This window comes from Fusarium venenatum, assembly GCF_020744135.1.
Source record: "Fusarium venenatum strain MPI-CAGE-CH-0201 chromosome Unknown EDB82scaffold_2, whole genome shotgun sequence".
NCBI classification, from domain to species: domain Eukaryota; kingdom Fungi; phylum Ascomycota; class Sordariomycetes; order Hypocreales; family Nectriaceae; genus Fusarium; species Fusarium venenatum.
Genome location: NW_027072130.1, coordinates 2,219,076 through 2,239,235, shown reverse-complemented (window position 1 = coordinate 2,239,235; position 20,160 = coordinate 2,219,076). Strand labels below are relative to the sequence as shown.

General features: G+C 49.9%; 7 protein-coding genes across 7 annotated transcripts; 3 read left to right on the top strand and 4 right to left on the bottom strand.

The window, feature by feature from the left end:
- Positions 1–353: 353 nt before the first annotated feature.
- EDB82DRAFT_496047 (SNF2 family N-terminal domain-containing protein) lies at positions 354–4,221 on the top strand. Its single transcript, XM_025733618.2, has 3 exons — positions 354–443; positions 535–3,374; positions 3,586–4,221. Exons 2-3 carry the CDS (start codon positions 552–554, stop codon positions 3,949–3,951), a joined length of 3,189 nt encoding a protein of 1,062 aa, XP_025584506.1. The 5' UTR covers positions 354–443; positions 535–551; the 3' UTR covers positions 3,952–4,221.
- A 527-nt stretch (positions 4,222–4,748) lies between these two features.
- On the bottom strand, positions 4,749–5,355 carry EDB82DRAFT_474141 (uncharacterized protein; the record flags this gene model as incomplete). The annotated part of the gene is made up of 4 exons (XM_025733617.1): positions 4,749–4,849; positions 4,904–5,001; positions 5,106–5,217; positions 5,319–5,355. 4 exons carry the CDS (start codon positions 5,353–5,355, stop codon positions 4,749–4,751), a joined length of 348 nt encoding a protein of 115 aa, XP_025584505.1.
- Positions 5,356–5,859: 504 nt separating this feature from the next.
- On the bottom strand, positions 5,860–9,893 carry EDB82DRAFT_523436 (uncharacterized protein; the record flags this gene model as incomplete). Its single annotated transcript, XM_025733615.2, has 3 exons — positions 5,860–6,818; positions 6,902–8,999; positions 9,498–9,893. The coding sequence occupies 3 exons, from the start codon at positions 9,891–9,893 to the stop codon at positions 5,860–5,862; spliced, it is 3,453 nt and encodes a 1,150-aa protein (XP_025584503.1).
- A 2,300-nt stretch (positions 9,894–12,193) lies between these two features.
- On the bottom strand, positions 12,194–12,705 carry EDB82DRAFT_523435 (uncharacterized protein; the record flags this gene model as incomplete). The annotated part of the gene is made up of 3 exons (XM_025733614.1): positions 12,194–12,298; positions 12,348–12,635; positions 12,688–12,705. 3 exons carry the CDS (start codon positions 12,703–12,705, stop codon positions 12,194–12,196), a joined length of 411 nt encoding a protein of 136 aa, XP_025584502.1.
- A 182-nt stretch (positions 12,706–12,887) lies between these two features.
- EDB82DRAFT_496033 (Rix1 complex component) lies at positions 12,888–14,290 on the top strand. The gene is made up of 3 exons (XM_025733613.2): positions 12,888–13,041; positions 13,097–13,169; positions 13,221–14,290. The coding sequence occupies exons 1-3, from the start codon at positions 12,994–12,996 to the stop codon at positions 14,126–14,128; spliced, it is 1,029 nt and encodes a 342-aa protein (XP_025584501.1). The 5' UTR covers positions 12,888–12,993; the 3' UTR covers positions 14,129–14,290.
- A 1,142-nt stretch (positions 14,291–15,432) lies between these two features.
- EDB82DRAFT_535454 (P-loop containing nucleoside triphosphate hydrolase protein) lies at positions 15,433–17,719 on the top strand (the record flags this gene model as incomplete). The annotated part of the gene is made up of 5 exons (XM_025733612.2): positions 15,433–15,779; positions 15,828–16,021; positions 16,068–16,505; positions 16,553–17,044; positions 17,090–17,719. 5 exons carry the CDS (start codon positions 15,433–15,435, stop codon positions 17,509–17,511), a joined length of 1,893 nt encoding a protein of 630 aa, XP_025584500.1. The 3' UTR covers positions 17,512–17,719.
- Positions 17,720–17,753: 34 nt separating this feature from the next.
- EDB82DRAFT_459688 (Aldehyde/histidinol dehydrogenase) lies at positions 17,754–19,974 on the bottom strand. The gene is made up of 2 exons (XM_025733611.2): positions 19,771–19,974; positions 17,754–19,715 (listed from the first exon to the last, which is right to left on the bottom strand). The coding sequence occupies exons 1-2, from the start codon at positions 19,842–19,844 to the stop codon at positions 17,948–17,950; spliced, it is 1,842 nt and encodes a 613-aa protein (XP_025584499.1). The 5' UTR covers positions 19,845–19,974; the 3' UTR covers positions 17,754–17,947.
- Positions 19,975–20,160: the final 186 nt, after the last annotated feature.

Here is a 20,160-nt window from a genome sequence, read left to right as displayed (position 1 = left end):
ACCGCTGGAAGCATACGAGACGAAATTAGTATGTCACTTTATGTTCCTTAGGGTATAAAAATAAGTAGTCTAAGAACTATAGCCCAAGACTTAGGAGGCCAACTTTTCTGCTACCCATTAGAGGGGACCAAACGGTAGACTACCGCGGGGTTATGTGGTTTCACGGCCGTTTATCGCCAACCTAATGACATAATGAGTTGCCCCAGTAACCGATGAGGGGTATCATAAATCACAAGACAGTTTTTGCTGTCTACCGGCTCATAACTGTTCATTGTTTTTTGACACCCAAAACTAAGGGGACACGGACCCCACCACGCTGGACATACCATACAAAGTTCCTTACCCTTACTCAACGGCTTTCAACTTGTTCAAAACTGCCCCGCGTCAACCCAACACCACTCAAAGCATCAGAAAAGTTGGCCGCATAAAGACAAGAAATATCAGTAAGTTAGTTTGTGTTATTGAGACAATACCCCTAGGTTATTTACTTTTATACCCCAGACCTTAGAGGCTAACTTTTCTGTTACCTTTTAGCCATCTCATCGACCAACATGGTGAACGAACGTGCACTCCCGAGGGCGCCTCGCGAGCCCTCTCCTGACGACGACATCACCGCCCTTATCACTGGCGCTACTAGCACTCCCACGTTCGGTCACCCTACCAAGATGATGTCCTCTCGTAAGCAGAGAGCAGACCCTTTTATACGGCAGAAGACCCGACCTGAACACCATCTCAGCAACAGCGGTACCAAAATCACAGGCCCCAGAGGCCCTACATATCACGACCGGAGGGCGCCATCGTTACCGATGTTCAGCTCAGATGCTCCACCTGCACCACCAGTCGCATCTTCGTATGCACCCTCCAGAAACTACGGCGGCGAGGAGACCTTTTATACAGACCCTGCCAAGGCAAGCGCCGATTTGAAGGCCTTACTTGAGGGTGGCATGGAAGAGGGCGAAGAAGAAGGTGGGGAGGAAGGCGGAGAAAGCCATGGCGAGAAGAAACAAGAAGCAACAAAAGATGCTAAAGACGGCACAATAGATGGTCTTAAGGTCAAGTTGTTGCCTCATCAAGTCGAAGGTGTTGAATGGATGAGGGGACGAGAACTAGGTCCTGTGAAACGAGGAAGGGTGCCCAAGGGAGGTATCCTCGCTGACGATATGGGTCTTGGAAAGACCCTTCAAACCATCTCGCTCATCCTCACCAACCAGAAGCCGGCCAAGAACGCTCCTGGCTGGAAGAAGCACTTTGAGACGATTGAAAAGACAACACTTGTGGTGGCGCCCCTAGCTCTGATTCGTCAATGGGAACACGAAATTAAGGATAGAGTGGAAAAGACTCATGGCCTCAAAGTTTGTGTCCATCATGGGCCCAACCGCACCAAAAGATTTAAAGATCTTGCCGTTTACGACGTTGTTATTACAACCTACCAAATTCTAGTCTCAGAGCATGGAAACTCATCTGATGCCGAGAATGGATTGAAGGCGGGTTGTTTCGGCCTGCACTGGTGGCGAGTCGTCCTGGACGAAGCCCATACCATCAAGAACCGAAACGCAAAAGCCACAAAGGCATGCTACGCCTTGAGTTCAGAGTATCGATGGTGTTTATCCGGTACGCCCATGCAAAACAACCTTGATGAACTCCAATCTCTCATTAAGTTTCTTCGCATTCGACCCTACGATAATCTCAAGGAATGGAAGGAGCATATTGACCTGCCCTTGAAGAACGGCCGAGGTCACATTGCCATTCGAAGATTACACAGCCTTCTCAGATGCTTCATGAAGCGACGAACTAAAGATATCCTCAAGGAAGAAGGCGCCCTTAACCCTGGTGGTAAGCCTTCCGCCAAGGGCGAAGGCTCCTCGACGGGTTTCAAGGTTACCGAGCGCAAGGTCGTCACTGTGGCGGCTGAGCTATCACCAGCAGAGCGCAAATTCTATGATCGGCTAGCAGCCCGGGCAGACCGGAGTCTTGAGGATCAGATGTTACAAGGCAAAGTCAATTACGCCAATGCTTTGACTCTATTGCTCCGACTCCGACAAGCTTGTAACCACCCCAAACTTGTTGAAGGCAAACTAGAGAAGGATAAGGATGCAATGTCGATAGGTTCTACTCAGAAGAACCAGGAGGCAGACATCGATTCTATGGCCGATATGTTCGCGGGGATGGGCATCGTCTCCAAGGATTGCAATATCTGTGGTCGAGGCTTGAGTAGCGAAGATAACAAATCAGGCAAAGACATCTGCTCTGAATGTCACGCAGACCTGGCATATTTTAACGACCATGAGCGATCAGAGCAGCCTGAACGACCTAAGAAGTCAAAGAAGTCCAAATCCAAATCCAAGAGCAAGGGCAAGAAAGAAAAGAAGAAGGAAGGGGCCAGAAAGAATGTCGTCGATCGAAAGGTTCTCAATAGAGAAATCGTCGAGGTCGATGACGATGAGGAGGAGAATGATGAGTCCCACAAGGCGACCTCGAGACGACTTCGCAACCGAAACGCTGTTGTAGACAGTGATGACGAGGACGTATTGTCGCCACAAAAGACCGCTCGAAAGCCTCGAAACCGTAACGCTATCTTGGATAGTGACGAGGAGGAAGAAGCCGAAGGTTCATGGCTCGTTGCTGAAGATGAACAAGGCTCACTTCACCTCGGAAAGGCTGGTGGCGAAGAAGACGAAAATGCCGAAGGTGGGGGCGATTCTATAGGCCCTGAAGACTCTGAGGACGAGGAGAGTAAGCTCGACGACAAGAGTAACCTGAGCAGTTTTATTGAGAACGACGAAACTACCGACAACCCTTACCAAAAGGCTGGCAATGCCTCTGACTCTGACTCTGATGACTCTTTGGCATCTCTGACTGATCTTACGAAGCGTATGGCTGCACAGACACTGGATGATAGAAGATCCAAAACTGCAGACACAGCGACTGCAGATACAACTGCTGTCTCCGGATCTTCTGACTCTGATTCTGGATCGGGATCCGAGTCCGATATCGATTCTTCTGACGCGTCTTCTGATGAAGATGACAGCGTCTTCTATCCTTCACGCGACCCCGACTCTCCACAAGTCCTCGCTTCCTCAAAGATTCGAGAGCTCATCAAGATCCTTCAGAATGAAGTCAAGGAACACAAATTCATTGTTTTCTCCCAATTCACCTCCATGCTCAACCTGGTGGAACCCTTCTTTCGTAAGGAGCGGTTCAGCTTCGTCCGATACGATGGTAGCATGAAGAATGATGAGCGAGAAGAAAGCTTGCGAAAGTTAAGGAGCGATCCTGAGACGCGAATCCTGCTGTGCAGTTTGAAGTGCGGTAGTTTAGGACTCAACCTCACAGCGGCGACCAGAGTTGTCATCCTCGAGCCTTTTTGGAATCCAGTATGTCCCCTCCCCTTCCCCCTTCCCCTACTCCCTAGTGGGTAGCAGAAAAGTTGGCCTCCTAAGTCTTAGAGTACAAAAATAAGTGGCCTAAGAACCATAGTCTAATTCGCATAAACTGGCGTACCAATTTCGTCCCTTATGCTTTTAGCGGCCAATTTTTCTGATACCCTGAGGCCCCCCCTATCTAAAGACTTGCTAACAGATACAGTTTGTGGAAGAACAAGCCATCGATCGTGTTCACCGCCTCACACAGACCGTCGATGTCATCATCTACAAGCTCACTGTATCCAAAACAGTTGAGGAACGTATCCTCGAATTGCAAGATAAAAAGCGTGAACTCGCCGAGCAGGCTATCGAGGGTGGCATGCGCAAGGAAGCCCTCAAGCTTGGCCTCAACGAAATCATCAACCTGTTCAAGCCAGGGTCTTCTGCAGAAAACCCTAGCATAATCGCTGATACCTCTAGTGTGGCCGATGCCAGCTTTGATAGCAACGGACGTAGGACCAGGACAGCGGCTCCAACGCAGGGGCGGCTCAAGAAGGAAGAGAGCTCTATCTACGGTCGAAGATGGTAGAATGCTATTAGGCAAAGCCGGCAACTTGCGCAACGAAGTGAATGGAAGTTGCCTCCGGCTTTGCCTCACTATAATGACTATACGCATGGCTCTAGAAAGGGAAGGAAAGGCGTTTTAGAAGGCTGTAGGATTTTATGATGCAGTTTAACATGATTTTGGATCCCTATCATCACTCTCACTTGACTTGTATATTTCACAATGGAAGTATGCCTCGTCTTTAGGTACTAAAAAGTTAGTGCTTGAGGCATAAGAGACGAAAATTTAGTAAGTCAGTTTATGCTATTTAGACCATACTCTAAGGTTAGTTACATTTGTATCCTAAAGCTCGGAGGTCATCTTCTGTTGCCTACTAGCTCGCTAAATAAGGTACAGGCATTTTCTATTTTATTTCTTACGAATCGAGGTATGACGAAATGTGCAAGATAGGAAACGACCCTGATGCTGTGAGACACTACGAGTTGTCGAGGTAAGTCGTAGTATTAAGGCGGTGGAATTCCTGAACTTGACAAATATTGTTTCCAACAAAGCTGTGTCAGGACAACCTAGTATCACCACACCAGTCAGTGTAATACCAACTGCTCAAGTAAGACGCGCTGGCCTTGAAACTGCCCGTTATCACAGGAAGGACTTTATAGCTGTCCAGACATTTCCCTGCTCAGAGATTTGTGTCGGACGTTTCTTGAGATAGAAAAATGATAACGCTCCATGACAATTAATCTCAGATAATATGACCTCCGCCCGTTCTTGCACGAATCACCCACTATTATACATTTCTTCTTGAACAGCACACGGCTTGATTATGCTAGGGGAACAGGAGCAGGGGCCTCGGTTCCAGAAGCCTGTTTTCCACCGACGGGAGGGAGGAAGATAGGTAGATAAGTAACGACAAGAGCCATAACTGCGTCCCGTTAGACATCGTATTCTTATTGCTGGATGTATGGGGGAAACATACTTGACATGCCGACCGAAAAGTATCCAGGGGTGGTGGAGTTCTTCTTAGAATCCTCGCTCTCGCCGAGCCAGCTCTGGATGGAGAAAACGACCGAGGCCCTGTTCATATCAAAAGTCGTTAGCAATCCGGCTGTATATCTTGCATGGTTTCGTCGTTATCGCGCCATATCTCCGCGACCATCAGGAATCATTCGGCTACATACCATCCCACAAGCTTGTTGCGCGTGAACATAGCCGCCATAGGAAGGGTGGTAGACATTGTCGAGGAGATATCGGTCGACTCGCCCGAGCTCTTAGGCTCTTGGTAAGGGACGACTGTGTCATTAAGTTAGCTTGCTGGTCGCAATTGTGACAATCGCATGGCGCTGGAAGTTTGCGCACAGGTTTTTGCCGAGCGTTCTAGCCGTGGTACTTACTGAGGTCGGTTCTTCTGGGGTCTTTGGGAGGCGACATGTTTGCTGTTGTGGTGATGACAAGTGGTGCTTGGTCGATGGGTGTCGCAATTACCTCTTAGCTCGCGCGACCTGTCGTCGAGTCAATTGGACTGGGGTGAGGCTTGCATTGTGGCGCTTTCTCGGATGGGGTAGCGTGGCGTAGAATTTTACCTGCCTAAAAGGGAAATGAATATACCCAAACGCTGACTTACTAGAGCAGACAGAGGATCATGATAAACACTACCTATGTAGAAGAGGCTTCCATTTTCTAATCTTCTAACTATCATGATACAAAAAGAGATGCAGATATAATAATACTTGGCCGTATAATGATTGTACACACATCACAGGTCACAACCAAGATTTGATATCCAGCATAGACATACATATGATAGTAACACACCAGCAACTTTGACCAGTCCACGACAGTCGCAGCTGTTCGTAGACCCTATTTTGCAAAACATCATACACCCGTAACACAAACGCCATATCATAAGCTCGTGATGGCAGAGATGTGTCTCATTTACTCCACCCTGATAATAACCTTCCATTGCAATGCCCCGGCTTCGCGAATAGCGCAGGCAAGGCATCCTCTCTTTCGTCGACTGATGATGGCATTCCAGCCTTTTTGAGCACAGAGCGCACGAACCAGAATTTCCATGTCTGAGCCGAATTGTCGTTTCCTGGACTCGAAATGCATTTGTTCCGCGGCAGGGAAACTGCCTCGTCGCTGAACGATATTATATTTTGAGGTTAGCCTCTCGATGGTGGGAGATTGAGGCACTTCTGATAAGTTGGTGATGCAATCAATAACAAGCACCCGGTCGCTTCCTAGTCGCGAAGGCGTACGGCGGTGAGTTGGAGGGGCCGCAAGAAGCTCTGAAAGCGGAGTGTGCTGACGCTTCAGAAGCTCCGAGATGTGGATGACAGCGTAATTATACCATTTGTGTAATGGATGGCCTGAGAATACATTTAGTTGGGAACCGTAAGCCTTGTAGAGATTATCCATACCTGTGCGATTGGCAGGCCGAGAGCCTTGCCCGAACGTGTCAGACCCAGTCACGTCAATTTGTTGGATTGTTGGGCTTGATGGCGATTTAATGAAACGAACTCGGTGAGAAGGTGAACACGGGTGCGCCGTTACGAAACTAATGTCGTAGGCCAGAGAGAACGAGAAGTTCTCAGCCGTGAATCCGTCAATGGCCACAGCAAAATTGACAGTGGCTGGTAACGATAGTAATTCAGGATCCTTGTTAGCTGCCCTCGCGGGGAAAACCTTGGTCGACTCGGATGATATGAGTTCTAGTGATCGAAAAGTAACGCTAATCAACGGAGGAGGTGTCGAGTAGTTATTTTCGTGGGGGATGATGAAGTCTGCAGGGAAACAAGAGTATTCGTCTGCATCTCCAAGGATAGAAGATTCGCGCTCGACTCGCTTCTTTGCCCATAGTCTCGCTTTCTTGCCCAAATGAGCCATATCGTCTGTTATTTGTTAGTTAGTCTTCATCATCGGCATGCGTACAAGGACTTGCCAGCTACGTTTTCCACCTCAATATTCACCCAACCTTCGTCAATGCCAAGAGGAAGAATATCACTTGAAACCCATCCCATGCATTCGGCGGAACCTTGGCCTGCTGCAATGACTCGGCCCACAATACACGATGTGCTCCAGAAGCTCTTGCCTGAGTACACAAATCCCCCACACAAGTTGGCAAACGAGCCCAAGCGTTCCATGGCTTTGCTGTCGTTCTCGAGTAGTGTGGCCATCAGGAAATGACACAAGCCATCTCCAGGGAGCATCAGACCATACACATACGATTTTGAAAGCCAGCCGGAAGGATGGAGCGCTGCTGCGAGCTTTCGTCGTTGTGGCCGTGACTTGTCTTTCTGGTCGTACGATCCGAAGTACAACGATCGCTTGGATCCGTTTGTTTCAGAAGACTTTTTGGCTGGTTTATCAAGAGCAACTGCAGGAGTCGGCTTTGGAACCAAACCAATGATGGATCGACGTGCATTGTTTGCGATGAGACCCTCATACGTGTCAATGCCAGGCCAGAGTAGTTTCTTTGCAAAATGGGTAAGCCCGTCCACCTGCTGTTGTGGATTACGGCCTTTAATAGTATAGCTATGACTGGCTGTCGTTTTATCTTCGTGATGTTGACGGAAGGTGAATTTGCTAAAGAGGGAGCCCAGCCAACCTGATGCTGGAGGAGGCGTGGCTGGTTTCTCTGTCTTGGAACCGCTTGAAGGCTGCTCTTCAACTTTTTCAATTTCGATATTGTCAAGCCAGCTTCGTGCAAGGTGTAGCGACCATTTGACCATCGGAGTAGCGGCTCGCTCAAAGTGAACAACGTCGATAGGTCGGAACGCCTCGACCCCGTATTCCTCACCCTCCGTGATGGCATCTAGTCGAATGAGCAGTTCAGTAGCGACAAGAATTTGCATGAAGAGCCAATACTTCTCCTCAGCTCGCTCACTTGCATTGGTTGTATCGTGAATTGATGAAGTATCCTCCAGTTCATCGTTGTCTTCACTTCCCCACAGGATCTGTCCCAGTCTGATCCTCCACTCAACATGGGTGAAGTCGAACCACACATTGGCAGTGCCGAGACACTTGATCAGGGCGTTAATTTGGTTGGCCAAGCTGTAGTGGTCGCGCTTATCGACAACAGAATTGCATGGCCGCATGAATGAATGAAAGAGGTCCTGGTAAGTCTGGACAGACGTCTTCTTACGAAGATCATTGACTCGGTACAGTTCAGAATTTCGCCTAAGACGGTCCATCAGTTCAGTCTCGGGAAGGCGACGCAGGTAACCCAGTGGGGAAAGCATGCGCTCACGTGCCTCGACGATAGCATGGGCTTTCTTTCCGAGACTGTCGAAACCGAATTGCTCCTCCTCGAGGGCATCGCCAACGGCAAGCTCAAGAGCAGCTGAGAAGCCCATAGTCCCCTTTTCCAGGCCCTGCATATTCAGCATATTAGGACGCTCCCGGCAGCGGATAAAGAAGTGCGCCTTGCGCGAGTCGACAGCCTTTGCTCGGGCAGCGGCATCCTGATTAAGGTCCCGAGTTAGGTGAGGCCATGCTGTAAGACCGCTCCATGCTCGGTCTTCGATTTGTACGTGGTCAGTGAGATCACGGATCTCCAATGCCTCGTCAAAGGGAAATGCAACGCTGGGATTGGGGGCACCAGAGCAATGCCCCTCGCTACGGGCGAAATACTGAGGGGCTCCCGAGAAGAGCTTCTCGATCTCGGACTCAGTGAGAGTAGACATGATTCGATTCAGCTTTAAGACGGGCTTGGGCGGGGGAGAAGTAGCATTTTCCTTGTTGGACAAGGAACCCGGAGTCGGTGGAGGAGGAGGAAGCGGCTTGTTCTGGTCCGGAGGTGAACGCGGGGAAATAAGAGCCTGTGGTAAATGTGACGGCGACTGTGACGATGAAGGCGTGGGCGTCAAGGGCGTCAAGGGCGTCTTAGTGTTGGTCCTTGTCTTAGTCGTGGTACCCTGGAATATCCCCGTAGGAACTACAGGTGGGGATTTGCGGCGGAAGCCTCGGTCGGGGGGAGCGGCTCGTGGCGGAGGAGAATGCGGGGAGGACGACTTGTTACTCAAAGGAGAAAGGATGGGAGCGTCACTCTGTTCCTGTTGCAGCGATGGGACCTAGAGAGTCAGTCAACTAGGTCAGGTGAGCTTCAAAGGGCTGTGGTAGCTGACAAGAGATCAATTGGGAGCATTGACAGAACACAATGTGCATATATGTAATGGAATACGATTTGATTGGGAAACAAAATGAAAATGATTATAAAGGAAAGAAAAGAAAAGAAAAGGAAGAAAAAGAAGAACGAAGGAAGGAAAGATGGAAAATTAACATGACATAGCACTATCATGACATCCATACCATCCATCGGCCAAAGGCGCCCCCGAACTGAGCCCATTGAGGGGCCAATTCAGGGCTGTCAATGGACAATGGCATGACCTGACCAACGATCGCCATAGCACACGACACTGGGTTGGCTAGGCGCAATGGCCTGATGTCGCAATGTCTTTCAAATGGGCTTCCAATTGGCAACCATGCATATTCATGACGGATGAAATGATACATTGTCGCAGTGGATGTTTCGATGGGCAACAACATTTGAGCATCAAAACTTGACTTACATCTTCACCTCCTTTCTCCCCTCTCCCATTGCGATCCCTTACACGATTTTTGGCTCGAGTGATTAAACCTTGAAGTACAAAATCCGGACGCTTGAAGCGACCCCCGGTCGATGCAGATGGAACTGTATTTACAGTACCAAACTCTTCAATGGCTTCGTTGTCGTTGTTCTGGTTCTCGTTCTGGATCTCGGCATCATATTTGATTGGTATGACACTCGTGTTTCTCCAAGATGCGTGAGACCATTGCCGTCCATGCTGGCGCTTTCTCCTAGACGTGTTCTCATGATCATCATTCAGCCCCAATCTGGGTCTGTCATCTGTTTCTCCCGATCTGTTTGCGTCGCTGAAGCTGCTCGTAGCAGAAGGCCGCGACGGCCTTGTTTTGGTCAGTGGCATGTTGTGTAGGATTGGTCTTCGGCCTTTTTTGCGCAACAAACTCGACGCACTGCGGACATCCGCCGCCGAAGGGTCGGTTTGGTCTCGACGAACAGGTAAGGCTGGGGTTTGGCGACTGCAGTCACATCAAGGCAACTTTGGATAGAGAGATGAGCCGAGATCCAAACTCTCTGCTCAACCAAACCAAGTTCCGTGTTTTCCTATAAAAAAAAAAAAACGTCACCACCGTCAGTCACGGTATTCGTTCCAAAGTTGAACAACAATTGTGCTTCAGCATTCACAATTTGTCAGCTGGAATCCGGAGATAGATGGGGGTCTTGATCTTTGAGAGACAACACAGCAAAGTGTTGGTCAGGGTCATGGTTGGCATCGTATCTGTTTTTCTACTCAAGTATGCTTCTTCACCGGTTGGTCCACGTACGTATGCAAGAAAGCACAATGCTTTTTCTGGGTATCTTCAACGGTTGTCTCAGGTCTTCGGTAACAGGTAAATGCCCCTCTTTCACTTCTCTCTTGTTCGTGCAACAATAACTCGGTCTCCACGCGCGACGGATATAATTACTAGGCGAGTACAATCCGGAGTGTGGGCCTAGGACCAGGAGGATCGTGGGCCGTTACACCTTGATGTGGATAAAACGGAAGTAGTCTGCTATTTGCATCGATTCGCCGTTGATGTGGGCGAGGACACGGGAGCAGATCCAGCAGTAAGGTCGACATATTGTCCATGAACTGGCCTATGGCCTGGGTGCATATTAAACTTCAGTCTTGCAACAGGCTGTACAGTACTATGTTGCATGATGCCCCGAGCAAAATCGGGTTTCGAGGATCCCGGCACCCGCGAGCTCAATGCTTGATCCTTGCTAGTGAAGTTGAACTATCTAACAATGATGCCAGCGTCATCTGTGACCATCCGGATGTACAAGCGTACGTATTGACAAACTGGCTCACTTCTCGTTTTGGAGGAAGCCCATGAGTGACAGGGTGACAGAACAGCTGACCTTTAATCTTTGGGGCACAAAAATAAACAACCTAAAGGTCCGATCTAGACGGCATAAGCTGACTCGCTAATTTCATCTCTTGTACTTCCAGCGGCTAACTTTTCCTGATACCCTGAGGCGAGTGAGTTTGTGGGCCTCTTCCCTGTGGAAATGAAGATGTCAAAGTGGAGGTCGGTCCGCCGACGTGTTTCGAAACCGTCGTTGCCAGAAGCGATCCAGGGAGAATTGCGATTTGTGCCAAGGCATCTTGCAGCAATTATTCAATATTGATCAGCTGGGTTCGAAATGCTATTATCGAGGATAGCGCAATAAAGGCTATTGCGTTGTAAAATCGGCAATTATTTGCGCCTGGCACATTGCATCGTTAGCATTAACGTTTTCAACAGTTAACTTGTTTACCGTGTATCAGCCCTGCAATAGTGGCAACCTTCTTTCAACGTAGATTGCAACTTGATAGGCGCCTAGGTAGGTAGTAAAGAACAAGGTTTCTCGCTACAAATTCGTATACGTGCGCACAAGGTACGTGCGTACGTGTCTCTCATACAGACTTGTTGGTACGTAGACCGACCCTGCTTGTAAATGATGAAGCTCACGTTCGTAACTCGATCCGTTACAAGTGTGGAATGGAATTGCCGTTCAATTATGTTGGTTGCCGATATCTAAGTGCGATCCTCGATTGTCCTAACCACCATCAGACCCTTCCGTGCTCTTTGCTAACGATTGCTTTAGCGTTTCCACTTCTGCCACCATTTTCGTCGTAGTAAACTGTTATTGCGAAACAAGGGGTACAACCTAGCTGTGTTATACTTGCTCAGCCCATTTAATCCCTCGCAACACGCGGCAACTTGCAGCAGCGTTGTTTTCGCCGCCTCTATTGTGCCTGCCGCCTCAGTAAGATTGCGCGCGCACCACGATAGCTCCCGGAACAACGGATGCAAGGTAATATGAAATCGGGTAGTGGAATGGTGGCAAGGGCGCAAAGTCCAGCTCAATTGCCAATGCTGTTTCCTCCTTTGAGGTACAGTAATGCATGCACCTTGCCTTACCAACCACCAACCTAAGAAAGTCATGGTGAAGATCTCTTGCACTACCTCTCAGGCCCATGACTATACGCAACATCAGCCAACATTGAGTATTGGGTATCTTCTGTGTCGTGGTCTGTCGCACGGGGATAGACAGCCGATGAAGCAAACATGTTCTTTGATTCAAGGAGTCTCTTCTCAACCCTTTAGCAGTAGCCAACAAGCGATTGGCTCTAGTCCGCTGAAGCATTATTAGACTCAGACAAGAATGTTTCGAAGCTCAAGCTGGCGGCGTGTCATGCACAACGACAAGCAGATACTTGGGATCTGGCACAATGACCAATTCCTGTTTCCTTGTCCGCAATCTTAGAAGCTTCACCTCATCCTGTCAAGTATCAGCAGTGAACTTCCATAATGCCGAATACTGCTCTCACCTCGCCGTCCAATTCCTGGACTAAATTTCCGGAGCTATTCACATAATTCCAGACGATCGCTGCGAACTGCTCGACTCCTTGGGTTTCGCTTTCTTCTAGCGCAGGGGTTTCATTGGAGAATGTTGTCGCCGTAGATGTAGTCCGAGACTTGGAGGTCTGCAAGGCGTCGACTTGTCCGCTTGTTTTGAGGATCGCACCTGTAGCGCGGTCAAGGACAATGCTAGCTTTCACACCAGGCTTCTTCGACAAGCGACCGAGCTTCTCCTCGAGGGCATCGTGCCCATTGACCTAAAATCTTGTAAGCCAGATAAATTTCCCATCAATTAGTAATGCAGCATACCAGTGTCGTGTCAGACATTCTAAATGTGGTGTTGAGTGCTGCTTTGGTAGACCTGGCTTATCAGCTCCCGGCGTGGTTAGATAGAGGACAGGGAGGTCGCGGGGCAGGCTGACAGGACGCATATTCTGCCACCAGACACCGCCAAAATTTTGAGAAACCCATTAAGGAAAGTAGATCTTATCAGTGGTGGTCGAAGAATCTAAATCTTAAAGTACCAGCGGCATCTCAGTATTACAATCGTAATCGCCTATCATCATTGAATCTACACCTACTATTGCTGGTTTTCATAGCAAATAAACCGACAACATGGGCTCCAGCAACAAGAAAAAGCGTGAGAAGCAGAAGGACTTCCAAGTATGTATCGATTGTCACTGTCTTGCAGAAACATGGATTCACAATTATGATGTAGAAACCGAAGTTCAAGGTTGGAAAGGACAAGGCAAAAGCCTCCAACTTCACAGACACGAGTTTCAAGTCCAGAGGTAGATGAAAAGTCACACTATCGGCATCTTCCAATTACTAACAAGTCGTAGCGATTGTAATGGGACATCAATCACTGTCAGCAGTAGCCCCCGATGTCGTTCAACAATTCAAGCACAATCTATCACTCGCATCTTCTTCAAAATCTGACAAACAAAGGAGGGAAGCATTGGCGTATCTCACTTCTCAACTCTCTTCAGAACCTCCTATCAACCCTGTAGGAACACATGCGGTGCTTGTCAAGTTGCTCCCTTTAATCTCAGATAGCTCGACACCAGTCCGAAGTCAACTTCTCAAACTTTTTAGAGAGCTTCCATCTGACGAGGTCAGGCACAGTGTTGAGCAAGCCATCATGTTCGTCCGGGCAGGCATGACTCATCTATCAGCAGATATTAGCAACGACTCACTGGGCATGATGGAATGGCTTCTGGATGTGGCGGAGAATGACTTGGTTGTATGCCCTGGTGGTTGGGTCAAGACCTTGAGCAGTTTCTGTGCCATGATGGGATGGGCACTGAAAACCCCAAAAGCCGGATGGTCTTCTGGCACAAAATCTGGACTCAGCGCCAAGGGTGCTGCAACATATGCCCGCCAGATCGCTACACTATCACGGTTTCTGGAAGCCGGCCTTCGACCGGAAGCTGAGATTCCAGCAGATGAGTCGGAGATATGGGACAACTTGTACCGGATACCCCAGGATTCGAATGCTTTCGAATATCTCAACCTATACGGCACTAGACGAGACGAAGAAGGGGAAATGTACCCTAGCCGAGACGCGAGACAACGAGTTTTTGAGCGAAGGTTTTTAGAGGCAGTATTGAAGGGTGCGGACCAAGCGAAGAAAGAAGGCGGTGCTACAGGCCGAGCGGCGGCTGGCCTCGACCAAGTGCTCCAGAACGGAATGGGCGAATATGAGAGTTCAACAGCAATGGATACCCAGGATCTCCTGAGCCTTTGGTGAAAGGTTTTTATAGATCCCTAATGATACACACTCGCTTAGATACATTCAAAAGTCTATGTCATGCTTACGGGTTGCTAGAATGGCGCTGTATGTTTAGATGTAATGCGTCTTATGCATATTCTCCCACCCCAGAGTCTGTCGCTCGAGTTCAACATGTGTGGGAAACCAAGTCTACAGTATTGAGCTCAGAATGCATCGATTGTGATATCGTTAAGCCAGAAGCAGGCAACATGCCCCCGATCTAAGCTTAGCAAGATTTGTGGCTCATAGTCCCATACAGCCAGGGTCAATGAGAACGATAAGTACCGCAGGTAGGCAATATACGATGCAGGCGTATGATTATTGGCATGTTTGGAATAAGCCATTACAGAATAGGGATTTTCTTGCTCGTTGCGGTGTCGCTCCCGATTGTTTCCCCCTGACTTGTAACAACAATCACATCGTTTCCCCCATTTTGGACTCCAGGCACTCCCATTGAATGATAAGCCATTGAATTTTCTTACTTTAGTAAATCGAGTCCGAGATTTCTCGGGTGGCTACCTCGCGTTGAGGTGCACTTGTCTCCAATTATTCTCTCTGCAGCTGGCAGCTGGCTGCCGGCTGGCAGATGACTGCAAACGCATCACGGGCACCTGCCTCGACTGGCAAACATTAGTCTTCTGTATCCCTTTCCCTTATCCCCTCCTCTGTTTTTATCTTTTCTTCTCCTCTGCAGTGAATCATTGCCTTCACAGCGCGTCGCTAGGCAACACTATAAATACTCCCCCTCCGCTGCGGGCTTCCTCTTTCCTCCTTCTCTCCCTTCCCTCCATCCACACTTCGATCTTTACTCTGCTTTCCATCTTCACTCTGCCTCAACTCGCTTCCTTTGAGCCGAGTCAAAGATCTTTCTTTCTTTCCTCCTTCTACTTTAGCCAAAAGGTAGAAGCTTGAGGATACACCAACTGTCTTCTCGAGAAGCTTTCATCAGGTACGTTTCTTTTCGCCCGCCTTCCTTCTCCCAGTTTGTTTTTCCCTGCGCATCCGTGCAGCCCCTTCATTTTCCAGTCCAGATTCGCTTGCCAGCTCACCTCTTTGTGTTCTATCTATGACTTCGTGGTGGAAGGTATACTAACATTTGCTCTTGCAGTGCATCGTCTTTATCTCCATCTCGCAAAGGCCTTCTTGCCTCATCAACTCGTCTGTTTTTGCCGACACTCATCTGTGAAGTAAGTCTTCTCCATCCCCTTCAACCACTCTTGATGCATTTATCCCGATACCATCCGAGCAGTCAATCTAACCACCACACCATAGTCTCGGACACGATGTCGGACCCCTGGGGAACTGGCGACATGTCCAATGCGCTTCCTGCCACTCAGGAGGCTGACGCTCTCCCCATCACTGAGCAGAACACCCAGGCCCAAAATGGCGATGCCCAGCCCGAGCCTCCCAAGGGCTACGATGCTTCGCGTGGTCGCTGGACTGAGCCCCAGGCATTCGACTACCCGGCTTTGGCCGCTGGTAATGATACCCAGGCTTGGGGCTGCAACGCCCGCGCCTACGCCTGGCAGGACGAGTATGGCGATGTCGGCCCCCCATGCCCCGAACTTGAACTCGAGCTTTTCGGCGAGCCTGACACTCGTCACGAACGAACGGGGCTTGATTTCTCTCGGTAAGTAGTTGCGTCTCATTTTCCTTGGACGAACTAATTATTTTACAGAATCGACAGTATCGAGGTCCAGCAAGAGGGGCCAAGCAAAATCGACCCCATTGACAGCTTCGCGAAAGGTGGCATTCATCCCGCGATGTTGGAGAACATCAAGCTCTGCGGGTATGACAACCCCACTCCCATCCAGAAGTTCACCATCCCATCGATCCTCACTGGCCATGACGTTATCGGAATCGCTCAGACAGGTAGGCATATCTTTTGCATGTGTTGATACTGCTGACCCTATCCCAGGATCTGGCAAGACAGCCGCTTACCTGATCCCCATTCTGAGCAAGCTCATGGGCAAGGCTAAGAAGCTGGCTGCCTTTCGCCCAAACCCTCTCACTTACCGTCCTGGTGTTGACGACGTGACCGCCGAGCCTCTCGTGTTGATCGTCGTTCCTACTCGAGAGCTTGCTCTTCAGATCTTCAACGAAGCACGAAAGCTCTGCTATCGCACCATGCTACGACCCGGTGTCGTATATGGCGGTGTGCCTATCTCCGAGCAGATTGCTTTGCTTAACATGGGCTGTGACATTCTTGTCGGAACCCCTGGACGTCTTATTGATTTCATCCAGCGGCCCCGACACCTGACCCTCCGCCGTCTGCGCCATATCGTGATTGACGAAGCCGATGAACTGTTGAACGATGATTGGGCCGAAGAGCTCAATCCCATCCTTTCTGGTGGTGGTAAGTTCAACGGACAAGTTATCAACTCGTGGCTAACCAACTCACAGAGCAGGATGAGGGAAACGTCAAGTTCAGCTTGTTTTCGGCTACCTTCCCGAAGGCTGCCCGTGATCTTGCCAAGAACTACCTGGCTGCTTCTCATGTCCGCTTCCGCGTTGGTCGTGCTGGAAGCACTACTGCCAACATCAAGCAGATTGTTCTGCAGGCGGAGTCTCACGAGAAGCGAGAGCTTTTGGTCGGCTTGCTTGAGGAAATGCATGGTATTCGCACCATCATTTTCGTGAACAGCCGTCAGGCCGCCGACAACCTCGATGATTTCCTTTTCAACATGCATCTTCCGGTCACTTCCATGCACAGCGACCGTACCCAGCAGGAGCGCGAAGCCGCTATGCGTTCTTTCCGATCGGGTAACGCACCCATCCTCATTGCCACTGGAGTCACTGCGCGTGGCATCGACGTCCAGAACGTCATGCATGTCATCAACTATGACCTGCCTTCTCTTGAGTATGGCGGTATCGAGGAATACACTCACCGCATCGGTATGATCACATTCCTTACTCATATTCAATTACTAACCTGAACAGGTCGAACTGGTCGTATCGGACATCGAGGCGTAGCTACGTCCTTCTTTTCCGAGCGAGATGAACCCATTGGCAGCGTCCTCACTCGCACCTTGCTGGAGACTGACCAGGAAATTCCCGAGTTCTTGCAGCAGTACGTCCCTGAAGGCGAAGCCCGCGCCAACCTCAAGTTCGAGGCTGATTCGGATTTCGATCCGAACGACTATGCTGGTGCTGGCGATGCTGGCGGCGATGCCTGGGGAGGCGGTGATGGCGATGGCGATGGCGATGGCGCTGATGTCGGTGCGGGTGGTGCCTGGGGAGGAGGTGGTGGCGACAACGGCAATGCTGGTGGTGATGCTTGGGGCCCTCCTGACGACAAACCTCAGGCCGGCGGCTGGAATGACTCTGCTGCCCCTGCCCCCGTTGTCGCCGATGCTTGGTAAATCTTCGAGTTCCGCAACAGCACAGGTAGGCATCTACTAGTGGCTTGTCAGGTCTTTTTGGCCATGAGACTTTCAGGTGAAAGGAATTACAGCTTAGTGTTGGCTGTACGCAAAGGACATTACCGAGATACAAGGATGATCTGACCGTCTGGGAGCTCCTAGATTAGTAGATAGATAGCATCTCAACGAATGACAGATTTGCACTCAATGAATTAAATCCACTGCTTGTGAACTCGTGATGCCGTAGCCACCCACTTGTTTGAAGGTATGTATTCTTTATTGTTTAGTTCTGCTCATCAGTCGTGAGATTATTTATCATCTGATTTATTCAAACCGTGACCAAACAAAGTTTTGTCCGAAACTTGAGTAATCTGACGTTGCAGACTTGTGTCCGCGTTTTCTACCTCGTCGCCAGTGCTTGCTATAACCCTCTAGCCTACATGTTCTGGAGAATCTTGCCAAGACCTTGGAGTTTCCTGATAGGGGCTCCATAGCCCAGCTCGACAACACCTTGAGTAAACTTCCAGCTGTCAGGCTGGCTCCTGACAGGATACTGTACAGGAGGTGGGATGCTAGTACGAATGCCCAGCCAGCCAAAGCGGTCCTCACAGACAGCCTTCGCATTGCAAAGTCCCCGCAGGCCTTCCTCACCTGCGAAACGACCATAACCAGAACCACCGACACCACCGAAGGGGAGCTGGACAGCATAGTAAACGGCAAAGTCGTTAACAGCGACCATACCGGCGCGAAGTCCCTTGACGATAGGCTGCACGTTGGGGTCACGCTCAGAACCATGGACGGAGGCACCAAGGCCAAAGTTAGGTGCGTTGGCAATAGAGAGGATGTCTTCAGGAGAGGATGACTTTGCACGAAGAAGCGTGAGAACAGGGGCAAAGCACTCGTTTTGTGCAATACGCATGTCAGGGGTAACGTCTGCGAGGAAGGTTGGCTGGAAGTAGTGGCCGCTGTGGTATTCAGGATGATTGTAGCGCTTGCCGCCAGCAAGGAGACGGGCGCCTTGTGAAACAGCTTCGGAAATGAGTTCCTCGAGGCGGTCAAAGGAGGCATCAGATATCATAGCACCAACATCAGCATCGGGACCTAGTCGCAGAGCGTTGACACGGGGAGCAAGCATTTCGACAAGCTTGTCGTGGATAGCGCTAGGGGCAATGACTCGCTCAATACCAATACAGTTCTGGCCAGCAGCTTGGAAGGTTCCGCGAAGAATGACTTCAGCAATGCGCTTGAGATCACCAGAAGCAGAGTCCAGAACAATAAAAGGGTCCTTGCCACCGAGTTCAGCAACAACGGGAGTAAGACTTTTTGCTGCGCTTGCGGCAACATGATGGGCAACAGATTGCGATCCGATGAATGTGATGTGGCTGATACTAGGATGGGAAGTGAGATGGCCAGCTGCCTGGGGCCAACACACAATGGTCTGGACAAGCTGAGGATCGTGCCCATGAGCGATGAGGGCGCCACGAGCAATGTTTGTAAAGTACTTGCTAGACCAAGCCGTTTGCTCAGAAACCTTGACAAGAATGCCGTTACCAGAAAAGAGGGCGCTGATTACGGGACCAATGAAGTTATGGAAAGGGTAGTTCCAGCTGACCAGGGCAGCAACGACACCGAGGGGCTCATAGTGAACTGTATTGCGCTTGTACATCATGAGAAAGTTGGTCGGACGGCGCGAGGGGCGCAATGCCTGTTCTCCGTGGGATAACGTCCACTTGAGCTTCTCGGCTGTAACAAGAATCTCTCCCAGCTGGGCGTCCACCATGGTTTTTCCACTGTCGAGACAAGCAATCTTGACAATCTCCTCAGCATTGTCGAGAACGTGCTGTAGCAGCGAGCGCAGCACAGCACGGCGCTGGTCGAATGTAGTCTCGGCCCATGTCTTCTGCGCGGCGGCAGCAGCAGAAACGGCGCGGTCGATGGCGGCAGGTGTAGAAGGGTTGATGTTTCCTAGGAACTGACCGGTTGCTGGGGCGTAACATTGGACAGCTGAGCTACCGGAGACCTTGACAGAGGTGACATCGACGGTGGTGTGCGGCTCGGGGACCTTGGGCGAAGGAACAGTGTACTTTCGAGGGCGGCTGGTAGCTGTTGAGACGGACGCTGCAGCAATGGCGTTGGTGACGCGGAGGATGAAAGTAGCGGCGATAATCGCGACAACTGTTGCAGCGGCGGAGAGGGTGGATTGTCTTTGAGGAGTGTGTTAGCTTAGACGTGTTCAATGGCTGAATAGATTAAACGTACGAGATGTTGTGCTCAGCTGCCATTTCACTGCATCGCCGCCAAACGGCGAGAAGCAGAGGCTCTTGATCCTCCATTGTATGTTCAAGCACGATCAGTCTTGTTTACAAATGTAGGAAAGACCCAGAGAGTAGAAATTGGGCGTCTTCTTTATATCATGCCACAACTGGAGCCCACGCGAGTGTCATTTATTAAAGTGGGAGTGAAGTCACCTTTAATTGCCCGTACCATATCTAGCTCCAGGGACTTTGTGGAACCCGTTCCTGCCAAGCCTTGACCGATATAGCGTATTCGTACTCGCCGCTTGCTACTCATATCCCAAATCGAACCATTAACAGAGTCACTTCATGTTACTGCGCCCGATATTCTAGTAATTGAATTGCGTATCGTCTT

What these genes read in the sequence shown, in the direction of transcription:
- EDB82DRAFT_496047 (XM_025733618.2), top strand. Translation starts at nt 552, where the DNA reads ATGGTGAACGAACGTGCACTCCCGAGGGCGCCTCGCGAGCCCTCTCCT. An exon ending in TCGAGCCTTTTTGGAATCCA is followed by an intron (nt 3,375 to 3,585) that starts GTATGTCCCCTC and finishes TAACAGATACAG; the next exon opens with TTTGTGGAAGAACAAGCCAT.
- EDB82DRAFT_496033 (XM_025733613.2), top strand. Translation starts at nt 12,994, where the DNA reads ATGGGCTCCAGCAACAAGAAAAAGCGTGAGAAGCAGAAGGACTTCCAA. An exon ending in AGAAGCAGAAGGACTTCCAA is followed by an intron (nt 13,042 to 13,096) that starts GTATGTATCGAT and finishes ATTATGATGTAG; the next exon opens with AAACCGAAGTTCAAGGTTGG. An exon ending in CACGAGTTTCAAGTCCAGAG is followed by an intron (nt 13,170 to 13,220) that starts GTAGATGAAAAG and finishes AACAAGTCGTAG; the next exon opens with CGATTGTAATGGGACATCAA.
- EDB82DRAFT_459688 (XM_025733611.2), bottom strand. Translation starts at nt 19,844, where the DNA reads ATGGAGGATCAAGAGCCTCTGCTTCTCGCCGTTTGGCGGCGATGCAGT. An exon ending in GCAGCTGAGCACAACATCTC is followed by an intron (nt 19,716 to 19,770) that starts GTACGTTTAATC and finishes CACTCCTCAAAG; the next exon opens with ACAATCCACCCTCTCCGCCG.